The 15,445-nt window shown below is 38.1% G+C and overlaps 3 protein-coding genes across 4 annotated transcripts in view; 2 read left to right on the top strand and 1 right to left on the bottom strand.

The window, feature by feature from the left end:
* Positions 1-4,609, bottom strand: part of LOC107559889 (exocyst complex component 5-like) — a 21,723-nt gene extending 17,114 nt beyond the window's left edge. The window contains exons 1-2 of one of the 2 annotated variants that reach the window (XM_016243906.1): positions 4,446-4,609; positions 4,009-4,103 (exon numbers count right to left, since the gene is read on the bottom strand). In XM_016243906.1, coding sequence (XP_016099392.1) covers positions 4,009-4,103; positions 4,446-4,472 — 122 coding nt within the window. In that variant the 5' untranslated portion in view covers positions 4,473-4,609. Of the gene's footprint in view, positions 1-4,004; positions 4,104-4,445 lie in introns of both variants that reach the window. The other variant, XM_016243907.1, reaches the window with a different exon arrangement.
* Positions 4,610-4,816: 207 nt separating this feature from the next.
* LOC107559890 (adaptor related protein complex 5 subunit mu 1) lies at positions 4,817-9,182 on the top strand. The gene is made up of 8 exons (XM_016243908.1): positions 4,817-5,118; positions 6,062-6,725; positions 6,819-7,046; positions 7,641-7,780; positions 7,968-8,053; positions 8,148-8,260; positions 8,393-8,489; positions 8,880-9,182. Exons 1-8 carry the CDS (start codon positions 5,051-5,053, stop codon positions 8,960-8,962), a joined length of 1,479 nt encoding a protein of 492 aa, XP_016099394.1. The 5' UTR covers positions 4,817-5,050; the 3' UTR covers positions 8,963-9,182.
* A 3,319-nt stretch (positions 9,183-12,501) lies between these two features.
* The window catches only part of LOC107559868 (N-alpha-acetyltransferase 30-like), a 3,955-nt gene continuing 1,011 nt past the window's right edge, over positions 12,502-15,445 (top strand). The window contains exons 1-3 of the mRNA XM_016243887.1: positions 12,502-13,515; positions 13,675-13,685; positions 14,358-14,434. Of these exons, the coding sequence (XP_016099373.1) occupies positions 12,707-13,515; positions 13,675-13,685; positions 14,358-14,434 (897 nt within the window). The 5' untranslated portion in view covers positions 12,502-12,706. The remainder of the gene's footprint in view (positions 13,516-13,674; positions 13,686-14,357; positions 14,435-15,445) is intronic.

The following is a 15,445-nucleotide window of genomic DNA, read 5'->3' on the forward strand; positions in this document are numbered from 1 at the left end:
CAAATATCCTTTATGTATTTAATCCCATTCTATTAACCAATCGTCTTTGCTAAGTCTCGTACCGGCAGGGATTGTAGGTGGGGGGAGTGAATGTACAGTGCTCTCTACCACCTTAAATACCACGACTGAGGTGACCTTGAGCAAGGCACCGAACCCCCAACTGCTCCCCGGGCGCCGCAGCATAAATGGCTGCCCATTGCTCCGGTTGTGTGTTCACGGTTTGTGTGTGTTCACTGCTGTGTGTGTGCGCACTTAGGATGGGTTAAATGCAGAGCACTAATTCCTAGTATGGGTAACCATACTTGGCCACATGTCACTTCACTTCTTCTGACCTTCGATGATCCAGTTCAACCATACTAATAAGCAAAATTACTCTAGACAAACATTTGTGTGTCTTTTTTTATTGTTGAAGTGTGTTGAAATTTCTTCTTCTGCATTCTACTGTACAGACGTAAATTTACTTTCCCTTCAGCCTGAGGCTTATTCATTTCACTTTTGGTGTGAAAAGGCTTTTATATTTGCCAAAAATATAACTTTTTTTTATTTTAAAAACAAAAAAGCAAGCCCTGTCCAGATTTAAAAAGTAACGCAAAAGTAACGTTACGCATTACTTTCCATAAAAAGTAACTAAGTAGCGTAATTAGTTACTTTTTTATGGAGTAACGCAATATTGTAATGCATTACTTTTAAAAGCAACTTTCGCCGACACTGGTGAAGACTTTTACATTATTACAAAAAATTTGATTTCAAATAAAAACTGTTTTCCAGTGAATGAGTGTAATACAGTGAAAAGTCTGAAAGAAAAGTCTTTTTTTTATGTTAAAAAGGTTTTATGTTTTGGAACAGTGAAAAACAAAACAATGAAAAATATGAATATGAATTTTTTTTTTATTAACTATTATGTACTATTTCTATGTCACTAACCCAATAAAAATTTGTACATATGGTCAGGTTTTCTTGCTTTCATAAGAATGCTGTTCTTAACACTCAAATCAAGCTGGATAACATGATCATCAGATTTTACAGATATGTGGTGCCAAATACAAAAATGTATATTAATTTTTTCAATTAAACAATTGCTGACAATTTAATTTACTATGGAAAAAAAGCCTAAGAAATGCAAGCTCACAAGTGGCCACACACTTTGAATCCCACTGTATGTTGAAATTTGTTCATATGGCCTACGTGGATAATAGTTACTTGCCAAAAGGAGGAGAATCGCTGACAACCAGAACTCTGGAGTCATTTTCATACATGAAAAGTACACTAGAGCAGAGGCTTCGGTGAGCGCTCCAAAGAACACTCTTTGTGTCCACAGAACACTGAAAAAGGATCTATTTCACAGTCGGATTTGCGCTGATGTAGGCTTACGTCCCAAATTAAGTTAGCTTGGCTAGCATGTAATCTGTGAGGAAATGTTATATAAAACCTGACCAATCATATGAAAATGCCTGTAGCTCTGTTCCCAGTTCCTGAAACCAGCTCAACGGCAGGGATCAGTATATGCTGGGCTGAGATGCATTTATCTTTCATGAATGCTTCTCCAAATAGATGCCGAAAAAATCTGAGAGACTGATCTCAAACTGTGAAGCGAAAAAAGCATCCAGGGAGAGCATCTTATTTGTCAAGATCACATAAGCACTTACCTCGGCAGCAAATCAGCTAATGGCCTGTTACCATAAATTGTGGTACTTCATAAAAAGAGCCTCGCTGTGCGTGTGCGCGTACATATTTAGAAAACCTTGCGCATACAACCAAAAGCTTCGTCAGCTGCATTTCAAAGAACTTGTAGGACAGCAAAGTCAAAAGCTCCAACTCAGCAAGTTTGGATTCTCTGGGTGGTAGCAAAACATTCTGAAGTGATGAGTATATAATCTCATATCACCGTAATTCCCTAAACGCCGCTGGCAGCTTAAGTTCTTTTTCCTCTCCATCTTTTCCCCTCAAATTTGTTCTCTTCCATCATTTGTAAGTCAATGGTTTGCCCAGCTCACAACAGCCTCTTCATGGTGGGTTATTTGAGAGCTTGGTGTAAAATTTGGGGCGATGTTTCTGCTCTGACAGTCGAAAGCACTTTTGCTGTGTCCGTGTGTGTTCAAGTAAACTTCTGGTCTTTTTTATGCTTTTGTCTCTGACAGTGAAATGACTGTCAAACTAGTCAAACTTCAACAAAATGATATGTTGTGATCACATCCACGCTATACATTTATTATAAAAGGATCTTTAAAAAGTTTTTGGACACTTGAATTTCACTGCATTAGAAAATTAAATATATGTGGCAAAACAAGTGGCATTTGCAAATAAATCATTTTATATGTTTTCCCTCAACTAACTATACTTATGAGGTCAGTTAAGTTCACACAGGTGCCCTAACAGAGTCCAACATTTGACCATCACAAAGTGCCCAAACTATTTGTCTTCATTTTAAACAATATTGTTTCATCTATTTAAACTTCTTTTATTTTACCTTATTTTTGTGAAATGTGTTTTTTTAAAGGGTTTGTGCTATATTTCTTTAAAAGCATCTTTTTATTAGGCAACAGCAAGTTTAAAGGGGTCATATGATGCTATTTTAAAGATCATTATTTGGTGTATTTGGTGTAACAGAATATGACAACATGCTTTAATGTTCAAAAAACACATTATTTTTCAAATACTGTACATTATTGTAGGTCCTCTATGCCCCGCCTCTCTCAAACGGGTCGTTTTCAACAAAGCCTCCTCCTTCCGACAAGCACAGTCTGCTCTGATTGGCCAGCTGACCCAGTGCATTGTGATTGGCCGAACATTTATGCTTTGCTGTTGTGTTGAAAGCTATCTTAATGATTCCTAATTGCATCTACTTTCGGAAGGCCAAATAAAGTGCTTTTGCACTGAAACACAGCGTGTCCCTGACATGGCTGCACCAACACGACTGCTGTTCCTGCAACCACGTCTTCTTTCTTTGCATGCACATTTGGGCACCATTATGCTAAAATTTCCACATAGTGACGTAGACATGTGGGGGCGTGTTAGAACGAGCCGTTTTAGGTAGGCGTGGTTGACTCTTAACTTTTATAAAGAATATCTCTTTGGATTTGAGACTTTAGTGTTTGCAACTTTACAGATCTTCTTTATGCACCAAGAGCTTGTAACACTCCAAAGAGAAAGGAAAACTTGAAATCGCATCATATGACCCCTTTAAGTGTGGTTTAGGCTTGTAAATACTTTTTTGGGCCACTGTATGTATAACTAGTCCCAGAACATGCCAGATCTTTTCTTTTTGCATTTTCTGCTTTTATTTAGAAAAAAATATTTAAAATGAATTTAAATCAAATGTGCTAAATAGGGCTAAGACTATTAGGATCTGGTATCTAAAAGCATGATTTTGTTCTTAGTATTGTTAATAAACAAACAGAAATCTGTGTTTAATGTGTATAAGTTAAAAATGACGATTTATATATTGCATGCACAGCATGAATGCACTTCACACATATAAACTGCATATAGTCTTCTTAGGAGTTTAAATAATGCAACAGCTGCAGAGCTGAAAATGAATACAATCTAAAAACGACACTACCAATCACAAGCATATGTGCATTTACTCTTACTTTATTAATATTTTTTCCATATTTTAGAATAATAGTATTAATAAAGTATAATCAAAACTACGAGATCCCATCACATTCACCTCTCTCTCAGTCTACTCCGGTGTCTATCCAAATGTCCAAATCTTATATTTCAGCTTCTATAAGGTAGCACACTCTGAGCTTCTCATTACCAATTGCATGAGGTGCATCTTAAGATTCTATTTGTACAGTATTGAAGGGCTTGCCATCTACACTGTCACCTTGTTTTCAATTAGAAGACAACTCAACAATTTCAAGAAGGAAATCAAAACTAATTTCAAATATTTAAGCAGAAGGCTTTAGATCAAATGGTATTTAATCCAGATGACGATAAACATGCATTTAAAGTCAAACAACTTGTGGTGTATGTTTATGACCTCTATAAATATTTTTGACTCACTTTTTTGGGTCAAATGCCTCTGCACCTCCTTTGGACCCTCCTCCAGGTGTTCTCCATGCCAGTCTCTCGATATACTCATCAGCATCAAAGGGTTCCTGTTAAGACCACAAAAATAATAACGAATAATAAGCTAAATGTAATTGCTAATGACATGCATAGAAAAATATGCTTTAGTAAATTAGCATGACCATCTGGACTGTTTATACAAAGGTGGTCTAGAGAATCTGAAGAGTTCTGATCGTCTGACAACCCAAACCAGAACAGCTGGGCAGAGGCTTCATGTGACACCAGTGTTAATCTACTGTCTGCATGCAGCATGTCATTATATATCAAAACGAAACAATGTATATACTGCACGCACTTACATGAGCTATGAAAACAGTTTGTCTGAGCTGGAACGCAGACCGTGACAGCTTAGGGGGAAAAAAGAGACCTACCTCGAATAACTGGGCTGTCGTAGCCATATTTCAAAGCGCCAGAAAGCGAAAGGATACTCCTTTAAACGGCGTAGTAACTATATTTTGCTCCTTGTTGTTTATATCTATTCTGAAAACAGTCGCTTCCTGCGTCCAGCTGCTGCCATGACTGGGCCGGAAATAGAAAGAGAGGATACGAGGTGAGGAAGGATAAGCGGGATATGCGTTTGAGAGCAGGTCTGGGGTCAGTTTTGATATTCTACTCCAACGTATTCGAAAACAGCGCAGTGTTTACGGCTGATCCTGCGTCAGCTCCGTCGCATCGACGCCTCGTTTCGACCACGCCCCGGAGTGTCACGTGATCGCTGGCAAACAGGAAGCACAAACTGTCACGTGAGAATAACATGACAGAGGCGAGTTCCTCTATTTAGCTTTCATTTCTTTGAACATGTATGTTAAGATCAGAAGTTTATATCGGTCACACTGTGTCGAACTGTGACAAAAAAAATAAAATAAAAAATAATAATAATCTTTCGTCTTACCGAGTGAGCTAAAAATTGCATACTTCCCTAAATGTTTGGCATGTGAGACTAGTCGCACTCATCCATAGGGACGTAACCAGCAGCATGAGTATACGAGCACTATGGGTTGTCTCGCACGAGAAGGGTGAATCTGGAAAAGTGCGCTTTTCCAGGTAAGGACGTTTTCTGTGAAGGAACATTAGCGTACTGCGTACTGCATACTGTGCAGTATGTACTGCATACTGTCTTTTACTTTAAAGCGGCTTTTTAGAATGGAATACTAACTGTTAATCCTTTTTTCTGCATCTGTACTGTATATAGTATTTGTACCTTGCCTTTCGGGGCACATGAGTTCCTGAACATGATGAATGATGGGATATGCTTAAGGGCCAGTCACACCAAGGATGATAACTTTAACGATAACTGTAAAGTTTTAATAATCGCTCGAATTCTATGAGGATAGGGAAGTCCACACCATAACTATAACAACAGCTACTGACACAAATGATATTGCTATGCATAGTGTTCAGAACTATTTTTTGAATATTTTTCAGAACATATTTTTTTCCAGCTGATGAATGATTAAAAAAAAACATTGACAGCCAATCAGAATCCACCTGACTTAACATTTAAAGTGGCAGATGAGGTAAATGTAGCACATGCTTATTATAAACAGAATGTTATCATGCATTGTTGTGGATGCTAATATAGTTATCTTTATAGTTATTGTTCTTGGTGTGAACGGCCCTTTAACAAGTAATATTGGTATTATTGGCATACCAACATTGGCGTACCAACAGCCCTTTAGCAATCATATTGGCAGTAATATAATATTGGTAAAAGTGGTATTAGAGATGTAATTATTTGTGAAGGGCATTGAGCTTTGGCATTTTTCCTGAGACAGTTTAGCACGTTTACTTCCTGTCTCGTACACGCGTAAAGTCAAGTTGAACACATTGCACGGTGGTATACAGTATGCAGTAAGTTATCTGGGTTTTCCATGAAAACAGAAAATGCAAACAGCGCTCTTTCTACAGAAACAGTTTGATTGGAAAGCTTTTCCCAACATAGCCAATTTATTAATTTTTTTCTTTTGTTATGTTTTTTTTAATTCAGGCGATTCCCAACAGTTGAGTTCCGTGCCAAATCCTTGGCTGGAACTCAATATGTGGCCGTTCCGGAGGACCGCGTCATACCCCAGCTTCTGCTGACAGAGTTGGGCCTGGTGGATGCTGACAAACCTTACGTGGAAGTACGGGACGACTGTGCCCGTCAGCACCGCTCACCGGCTGTGGAGCTCCGTCTGGATGGCCCGGGTGGGAGAACCCTCTGGCCTGTGCTCACAGTCACTCAGGGAGTGTTAATCCTAGCCTGCCTTCCTCTAGTGGAAGCACCTCCTGAGCCTCGGCCACCTCTCCCCAGCCTGGCCTCAGTCTCTAAGGGCTTAGCTCTTTTGTTAGGCCTGCAGGATTTCCTTTGTGGCCCTGGAGGTAAACCAGAGCCTGATGTGCTGGCCTCCCGTTTGGCTGCTCTTCCCTCCGTGCTCCTGCAGGTTTGCCCTTTGGGGAGGCCACTGGACACCCCTCCTCCTGCTGGATTAGTGCCTGCTGCTGTGGCTCCAAGCCCAGGGGGGGCTCAAAAGCAGCCAGCCTGGAAGGCAGGGGTCCATCGAGGCAGGGCTGTAGTAAGTGTGGCCCTTACCGAGAAGGTGAGGTCCATGCAGTATGGCAAGAGTAGTCAACAAGATATCTGGGATGTGTACGGCATGGTCATGTGCAAAGTTAGTCCTCATCCTATATACTGAACATATAGTTTGATTTGTGTTATGTTTGGTTATAAACTTGCATTGCATTTATTACTTCATGTTTTTCAGTGTGAGGTTGAAGGTGTTCTGCCCAATGTGATCGTTACCCTCACACTCCCACACAACGGTTCGCCCCTGCAGGACATTCTTGTCCATCCCTGTGTGACGTCTCTGGATGCAAGCCTTCTTACCGCCTGCAGTGTGGACGAGAATGACAGTTCCGCCTTTTCAGGGCCATACAAGTTCCCTTTCTCACCACCTCTGGAGCTTTTCAGACTCTGTAGTTACACCTCACAGGTAAAGCATATTCTGGCAATAGTTTGTCTTATGTTTTGTCTCAAAAATGTACCATTCAAAAGTTTGGAATCGGTAAGATTTAAAAAAAAAAAAAAAAAAAAAAGTTTTTGAAAGAAGTCTCTTATTTGAACAAAAATATAGCAACATTTTAATTAGCGGTTTTCTATTTTAATATAATTTAAAATGTAATTTACTCCTGTGATGGCAAAGCTTAATTTTCAGCATCATTACTCCAGTCTCATCAGTGTCACATGGTGTTTCAGAAATAATTCTAATATGTCAAAATTACTTTTTTGAATCAACAAAGTTGATAAGCATTTTTTTGGCAGAACTCTCTGATGAAAGGAAAGCTCAGAAGAGCAGCATTTGTTTGAAATAGAATTATTCCATTATAAATTACTTGACTATCACTTTTAATCAATTTCATAGATCCTTGCTGAATAAAAGTATTAATTTATTTAAAAAAACAAAAACTGACAACAGATTTCCGAACAACAGTGTGTACGTGTTTTACTTTAATTCTATCTCATTATGGTACACACACACACACACACACACACTAAAAGCTGTAGTGTGCTTATAACTTTTTTTGAGGTACCTGTGCCACCAATTCTTGGCTCCTTCAAGCTGAAGGCAGAGGAGAATCATTTGAAGGTCAATGTCATCTTGAAGCTCCATGAAAGTGTCAAAAACAGCTTTGAGTACTGCGACGCACACATTCCATTTTTCAACCAGTAAGTTACACTAATTTGTAGTAAAACGCTTAATTCTATACTGTAGATGTGTTGGGTAGGGTTCAGCATTTACACGGTCAGATATTTATAATGGCTCTTTATCTAGTTGTCTGTCTTTAGCTGGTACTGTTGTGCTTATAAATGGTACACTGGCTGTTATAGTGCCCTTGTGCGTGCTTATTCACAGGAATCTAATGGGAAGTGTGGAGGTCAAAGTGAGCTCAGGACAGCTTGAGGTGTCTAAAGAGAAGAACCTACTGGTTTGGGTCCTTGGTATGTACTGTATGTTCTTAATATTCCATGATATTTCAATTTATTGTTATTATTTATAATTATATTACTGACATATGTCTTTTTACCTCCTCAGGTCAGAAGTTTCCAAAGTCCCGTGAAGCAACACTGGAGGGAACTGTTCATTTTTCAGGGACTGTTGCTGGACCGACAGACCCTCTGTGCACAGGACTCACCGCATATATAAAAGTGAGGGTGAATTCAGCATCAACTGATTTGTTCTTTATATAATAAGATACTAAGACTCAGTTTATTGCACAGGATGTCTGTATTAATGTATTTAATAACAGCTCATGTCATCTGTCACTGTGTTCTTTCCAGCTTTATTTCCGTGTGCCAGATTTGACTTTGTCTGGTTGCTGTGTGGACCAACACTCAGTGCAGGTTTACTCATCTGCCAAACCACGTATTGTCACAAGTGAGTGGTAACTAAAACTACCAAAATAATTTTTGTTAATTGAAATAAAATATAACATACATTTTAGATAATTAGATAAAAATGTAGATATTAGATATAAAAAAAAAACTTAAAATAGAAAAATGTTGCCTTGCCAGCTAAGTGAAATAAAATTTTTAAACTGAAGAACTAAAATGACTAAACCTGAAATAAAATGAATAAATGCTAAATAGAAATATATTTTTAAAAAGTCAAAAAAAATTATAAATACTATAATAGTATATTAAAAAAAATCTAAAATAACAGTTCAGTGATGATTGCATGTTGAAATAAGTTCACAGTGGCTTATTGACATGAAAAAAAATAAATGACTGTTGAAATTAACCTATATACGTTTTTTTTTTTCTTTAGCACGAGAGCTGGTCTCCTCCGAATATTACATTTGGAACTCCACAGGTGACGCCCCGGTGTCCTCTGGACTCATGGTGCTGTGACAGCATCTCGTTGATGCACACCGACCTTAATAAATCATTGTAGATATTAAACAAAGATCAGGCACTAAATGATATTCTGTACGGAAATGTTGCCTCTGACAAATGTTGCTGTCAGTGTTAACTTACATTTACAGTGTGACTATCATATCAACAGTATGGTTTTTCTAATCTGTCAAAATATAAAATACTCAGCGTCTCACAGAATGTGTCTTTTGTGTGAATATGACTCCTTTATTTAGCTGAAAATGACCTGATATAAAATTAATGACATAAACATTTATTATATTAATGTTATTATTTTTCATTTATATAAATATATTTAGTGATTAACTAAGGGTTTTTAATATAAAGAAAGGTTTTTTTTTTATCAAATGTTCTTTCATCGTCACTAATAAGAAGTAATGAAGAATTAAAATGCAATTAACAGTTCTTTCATTTTGCTTCAGAACTGGGCCCCGAGTGTTTACTGGTGTTCAGGCTTTGGTTTTCCCTATTAGCTATTCAGCTGGTTTATATAGAGGCCCCTTGAGCTCACTTACAAGAGGACTTTGGCCCTGTGTTTGTTTGATGAGGTTGAAAAGAGTGTATTTTGGTGGGAGAGAAGGAGAGAAGGCAATTGTTGAGGAGAAATACCAGACTGGTATCCAAAGAGGTTCTTAATTAGTTTCCAAAGTGACCCATAGAGGTCCCACTTAAGCTTGCCTCGGTCTCTCTCCTGCCCAACAAAAACACTTAATGCAGACTTAAAAATACCAGTCATCCAACTTGCAACGAAAGGACCCTTTACTTTTGGTCTTTAATTGTTACAATAGGAAATCAATTATGCAGCCTATGATGTTATAGGATATATCTGTTTTGGCTAAATGTTATAAAACCAAACTGGTGCATAAATTGTGCGTCACCTTATATACATTGTATGGCTCTGGGCAGAAAGCCATTTCTGCATAGCTATAAATAGCAGCTGAGTTGCATTTGGCTGTCAATTACAGCTGAGAATCCCCATGCAGAAGACAGAAAGATGATGATGATGGTTCAGCTGGAGCCACAGAAGAGCTCTCCACTGAAGCAAATCATTGTCTGAGAGATTAATTGTCTGCCACGTCTACTGATTGCCTTGCTGTGTCTCTGTAAGAACAAGGCAGGGCTGCATTCTCACAAGGATTTTCTCCTTAGATCACCGAGCGTGATCAATCTTATGGCTGAAGCAAGTCTCCAGTATGGTCCTCCGCTTTATGCGTCTGTCTGTATTCTCAGAGAATTGGGTCATTCCCCATCATACATTAATTCTAAAGGAATGTGTTCAGGATTCCTATTGGAATTTCTACAATAATTATGAATCATTATAGAAAAAAGATGGTTAATTACTTTATTTAAAGGGGTCCTATTATGCTTTTTTAGTCTTGATTTTGTTTTGGGGGTGTACTAGAACAGGCTCTCATGCTAGGTTGTTCGAAAAACATTAATTTTCACATATTTTACATTATTACAACACCTCTCTCAGTCTGGTATGAACGGCTCGAATAGTTCCTGTATCAAATGAAGGCCCGCCTTCTGAAATACGAAATGTGCTGTGATTGGTTAGCTGGGCCAGTGTGTGTTGTGATTGGCAGCACTCGGCGCCTGGTCGGGAAAATGTCACGCCCCTTACCATAGCCGCCTGCGAGCTTCAGTGTAAATATTGCGTCAAAATCAAATCAATTTGAGGGTGATTTAAACCCGGATGATTGTAACCACTCTAAGTTCGTCGGCCTTGTGAAAGCTAGCGTGTCTCCAACATAGTGATAACACTCGTTGCCTTCTCTAGTGCAGCTCAACCAGGTCTCATCCCATTCGTCGATATTTGTGATATCACAAATCCCGGAAAATATGCGTTGTAGTCCAAACGAGTCGTTCGTTGTAGTTTTTGTAAAGTGATTTCTGTTGAATAAAATATCTCCTTTTGAAGTGGACTTTGAGCTTTGTAACTTTGCAGATCTTTTTTATGCTCAAACAGCAACATTACAGACTAACTTCAGTTGAAAAAGTGAAAAAGCATAATAGGACCCCTTTAAATCTTGCGTCCTATTGGATATTATGTGGTCTTTATTATATTGAAAAAAAAGTCTTCCAACATTGTTAAATAAATATATATTAAACTATTAATTCAAGCTATAATATGTTTATTTGTAATAATTAAATGACTCATTTTGATTTAAATATATTGGTAACAAAAATAGTTGAGATATTGAGAACTATGTGATTTAATAGATGTTTCGTCATGTTGGAATTAGGGTTATTACAGTTAACTAAAACTAAGACCATAAAAAGAATAAAATAAATGTAAACTGAAACAAAATAAAAAATATAAAAATAAACTTAAACATTTTATTTCAGATATAGTTTTCCCATTTCAACATTTGTCCTTTTCACTTAGATTAACTTGATGTGCTAAAATAACTGAAACAGAAATTCAAATAAATCCATAAATAAAAACTACATAGACAAAAAAAAAACTAATAGCTAAAATAGTGTAAACATAAAACATAATTAGGCTACTAAAACTTAGTAAAAAGTGACTTTTGTGAGAAAAAAAATAACTGAATCAAAATATAAAAATATAATTCTCATTTACACATTACAATTCACATTAAAATCACTTTTTTTTGAGGTAATCAAAAGAAAATGTTTCCAATTTAATAAAACAGTTTATTCCAGTTTATTTTGTGCCTTGAATTGGTCTACATTATTTGTAGCATGCTGTAGTCATAAGAGAGCATCATTTCACTAAGACAATTCTCCTTTAGCATATAATTTTAAGGAGCGCACACTCAAAACACTGCATCAATGATGAGCCCTGGGGCGAAGTCGCACAGAATTGGATGTATAGGTCCATCTAGTGGCTCTTCTTGGGAAATAGATTTAGGACCATGTATGTATGTATGTATGTATGTATGTGTTTAACAATGGCGCGTTCCTGGAATTGTATAGTTTTTTTTTAAATGGCGTTTTAGAAGTTTTAGAAGGATGTCTTTGGTGTACATTCCTAAAAGAGAATTCGGCGTTTTGTATTACAACATAAATTAAACATTCAATACAAATACAACATATTCATGCCTCAGAATTGTGAAGCCGCTGTTTTAAACGTAAGTTGCTAAATTGCTATAGCTTGGTCGTGTGCTTTCAACATGCAGCGCCCATGAGTTCGAGGAGTGCCTACAATAATAGTGTATAGATCATACTAAAATAACACTGCTTTGGGGGTGACCTGCTCGAATAATAGTTGTGCTTTCAACATGCAGCGCCCATGAGTTCGAGGAGTGCCTACAATAATAGTGCATACTAAAATAACACTGCTTTGGGGGTGACCTGCTCGAATAATAGTTTTTTCTTTTCTTTTCTAGAAGACTGATAGCTTTAGTGTATTCACGTGATACGAGTGTATTTTAAATGTGTTAATAATTGTTTTCATGCAAATAAATAAATAGTGCACTTTAAATTTGAATGAAACTCAATTTCCCAGCATCCTTTACTGAAACGCGCCGGCATAGTGTCGTAAATCATCTACTCTGCTTTACGGCAGATAATAGGCCAGTGTGGAGTGAATTGAGCAATGGCAGGAACAGACACGAGATAGTCCACGAGCCTTACGTTATCCCTACATTTATCAGGTACCAGCAGCCGGACGGGCGTCTGTCCTTGTCGTTCGCTGCGAGAGGCTGATTCTGACCCCGTTTTTCTGTCATCATAGTAACTGTATGCAGTGGAATGGCTGAAGTGCCGCCTGGGCCTAACGCACTGCCTTCATCCCCGAGCGAGATCACACCACTGCCCGTGGACGGGTGCACCTTACTGGGCCACGATGAGGGACGGGACATCATCAGCCCCGGCCCGGGACACCAGCACGCCAGCGACCATAAGGCGATAGTCAAATCCAACCTGAACAACGTGCATCCTAATGCATCAGCCGCCCAGTTCCACACAGCCCAGCTGAACGGGGTCCAGTGCAACCACACTCGCCTCCAGAACCACGTCCAACAACACCGGCCGTCCGACAATCAAAACGCCGCTTCCGATCACCACTTGGACGGGATCGGTGAAACACAGGGCGAGCACACGGAAAACAACAATTTCACGAGAAATAAACGATGTAGTGATAAATCGCAGAGCCAGTCGCCGCCGAACAACGGGATAAACTGCACTGATAGTATGGCGATAACGGAGAGCAGCTCTTGCCGACTGGAGAACGATGTAAGTAGCAGGACTGGTTCGGGGGATCGGGCTCGAGCGGCTGCGGCTGCGGCTGGGGCTGGGGCTGAGTCAGGCCCGGGCCCGCAGCGCGCTGGAGTAGAACAGGCGGCGGCTGACAGCGCTCCGGTGGCGGGGATGTCGAGACTAGCGCTGGAGGAGCACGACGACTCCATCCGATACGTGAGATATGAGTCTGAGCTCCAGATGCCTGATATCATCCGACTCATAACTAAAGACTTATCTGAGCCCTACTCCATTTACACCTATAGGTACTTTATTCACAACTGGCCTCAGCTCTGCTTTCTGGTATGTATCTTGTCATTCAGGTATTCTTGATGGTGTTGAAGAGATCCGTATCAAAGCCTTCAATATCATCTCTGATATAACAAAATGTCTAGCGTTTATGTAGAAACGTATAAAATATTACTGATTAATTAGCATATTAGTTGATCTTGGATTTTAAATGATATTTCAATGTGCATCAGAGAACAGTACGGTACTACCATGGTTTTGGACACATACTATGTTACCACGACTAAAATAAACATGTTACTATAGTAAGTTACCACAAAAATAAATAAATGTTTTTACCATGGTATGTCTCAAAAGCATGACCATTATATAACCATGTCCAAAACATTATACTGTTTTTTTTTTGTCTAATTTATTCATATTGATTGAAGTGATGGCCTGGCTTTACTCCTCCTCATATTTAACCACATTAGACACTTCTGAAACACTACTACCTGTCTTTTGCTAGAATGATGTTTCATACTAAAACTATTATTAGTAGTATATTATTACTTTATATTATTACTTGCTTTGTGTCTATTCATAGATCTGTCATTCACTTATGTATCATCAATATTAGCCTCCAACATCGTCTGATATAATAATATCATTGTATAGTGAGAGATACAATTTTACTGACTGATTACCATTTTGGTATATCTCGTATTTAAATGATATTCCAATGTACAACAAAAAATGACATATTATTACCCTGCTATGTGTCCAAAACTTGGCATGACCATGTTACCGTGACCGTAATAAACAGTATTGCTATAGTACGTGTCCCCAGTGTAAAGTATAATCAAAATATACATTTTGTAGCATGTATTTACCATGTTCAACAGGTATTTGTAATATGTGTTATGATTGATTAAAGGTTGTACTTATTTTTTATTAGGCACCAACCTTGTTAAAAAGGCCATCTATGCTATGGTGGAGGGGGATTGTGATGAGGTAAGACATTAATCTTGTGAAGATTTCACACTATGGGTGTCTTCGGAATGGAATACTACTACAAACTTCATGCTACACAGTCGAGGTAGACTTAGAAGCATGGATTCTCCCAGGCGAGATTGAAAATGCTTTTCTTCTGAATTATTCCTCAAATTATAGTTAATAGTATTATTACTGTTACATTACATTTAATATGACCGATTTCATTTTAAAATAGTAAATGAAATATTTGTAAATGTTTTAAACTGCCTTATGCTACATTGTTGTCCTGTGAACTAACACGGGATGTTTTTCACTTATCTTAGAAATAAATGCAATTCATCATTATATATGTTAAATATTCTTGTGATGCATTTAGAATGCAAATTGCAGACCAGCCATGATATTTTTCTATTATTGTTTTTTTGTTTGTTTAGTGGAAGATTGGTTATATTACTTTGTGAGATACATCATCCCAGGCTAAGCAGTCAGGTTGTACAGTACACTGCAAATGTAGTATATGTACATGTACTCTACCATTCATAAGTGTCAAAATGTACTGGATGTATGAAATTAATCAAAAGTTACAGTAAAGATGTTTACCTTGTTAAAAATGTATTCAATTTAAAGGGGTCATATGATGCGATTTCAAGTTTTCCTTTCTCTTTGGAGTGTTACAAGCTGATTGTGCATAGATAAGATCCCTGAAGTTGCAAAGACTAAAGTCTCAAAACCAAAGAGATATTCTTTATCAAAGTTAGGACTCTGCCACGCCCCCCTAAAACGGCTCGTTCTAACACGCCCCCACATATCTACCTCACTATGTGGAAATATTTGCATAATGCCGCCCAAATGTGCACGCAAAGAAAGAAGGCGTGGTTTCAGTAACCGCAGTTAGTGTTGAAGCAGCCATGTCAGGGAGACGCTGTGTTTCTAGGCGAAAGCAAAAGCACTTTATTTGGCCTTCCGAAAGTAGATGCATTTAGGAATCTTTAAGATTAAGGACAACAGAACAGCAATGCATTTTATAGA

This window comes from Sinocyclocheilus grahami, unplaced genomic scaffold (assembly GCF_001515645.1).
Source record: "Sinocyclocheilus grahami isolate Dianchi unplaced genomic scaffold, SAMN03320097.WGS_v1.1 scaffold704.1, whole genome shotgun sequence".
Classification (NCBI taxonomy): domain Eukaryota; kingdom Metazoa; phylum Chordata; class Actinopteri; order Cypriniformes; family Cyprinidae; genus Sinocyclocheilus; species Sinocyclocheilus grahami.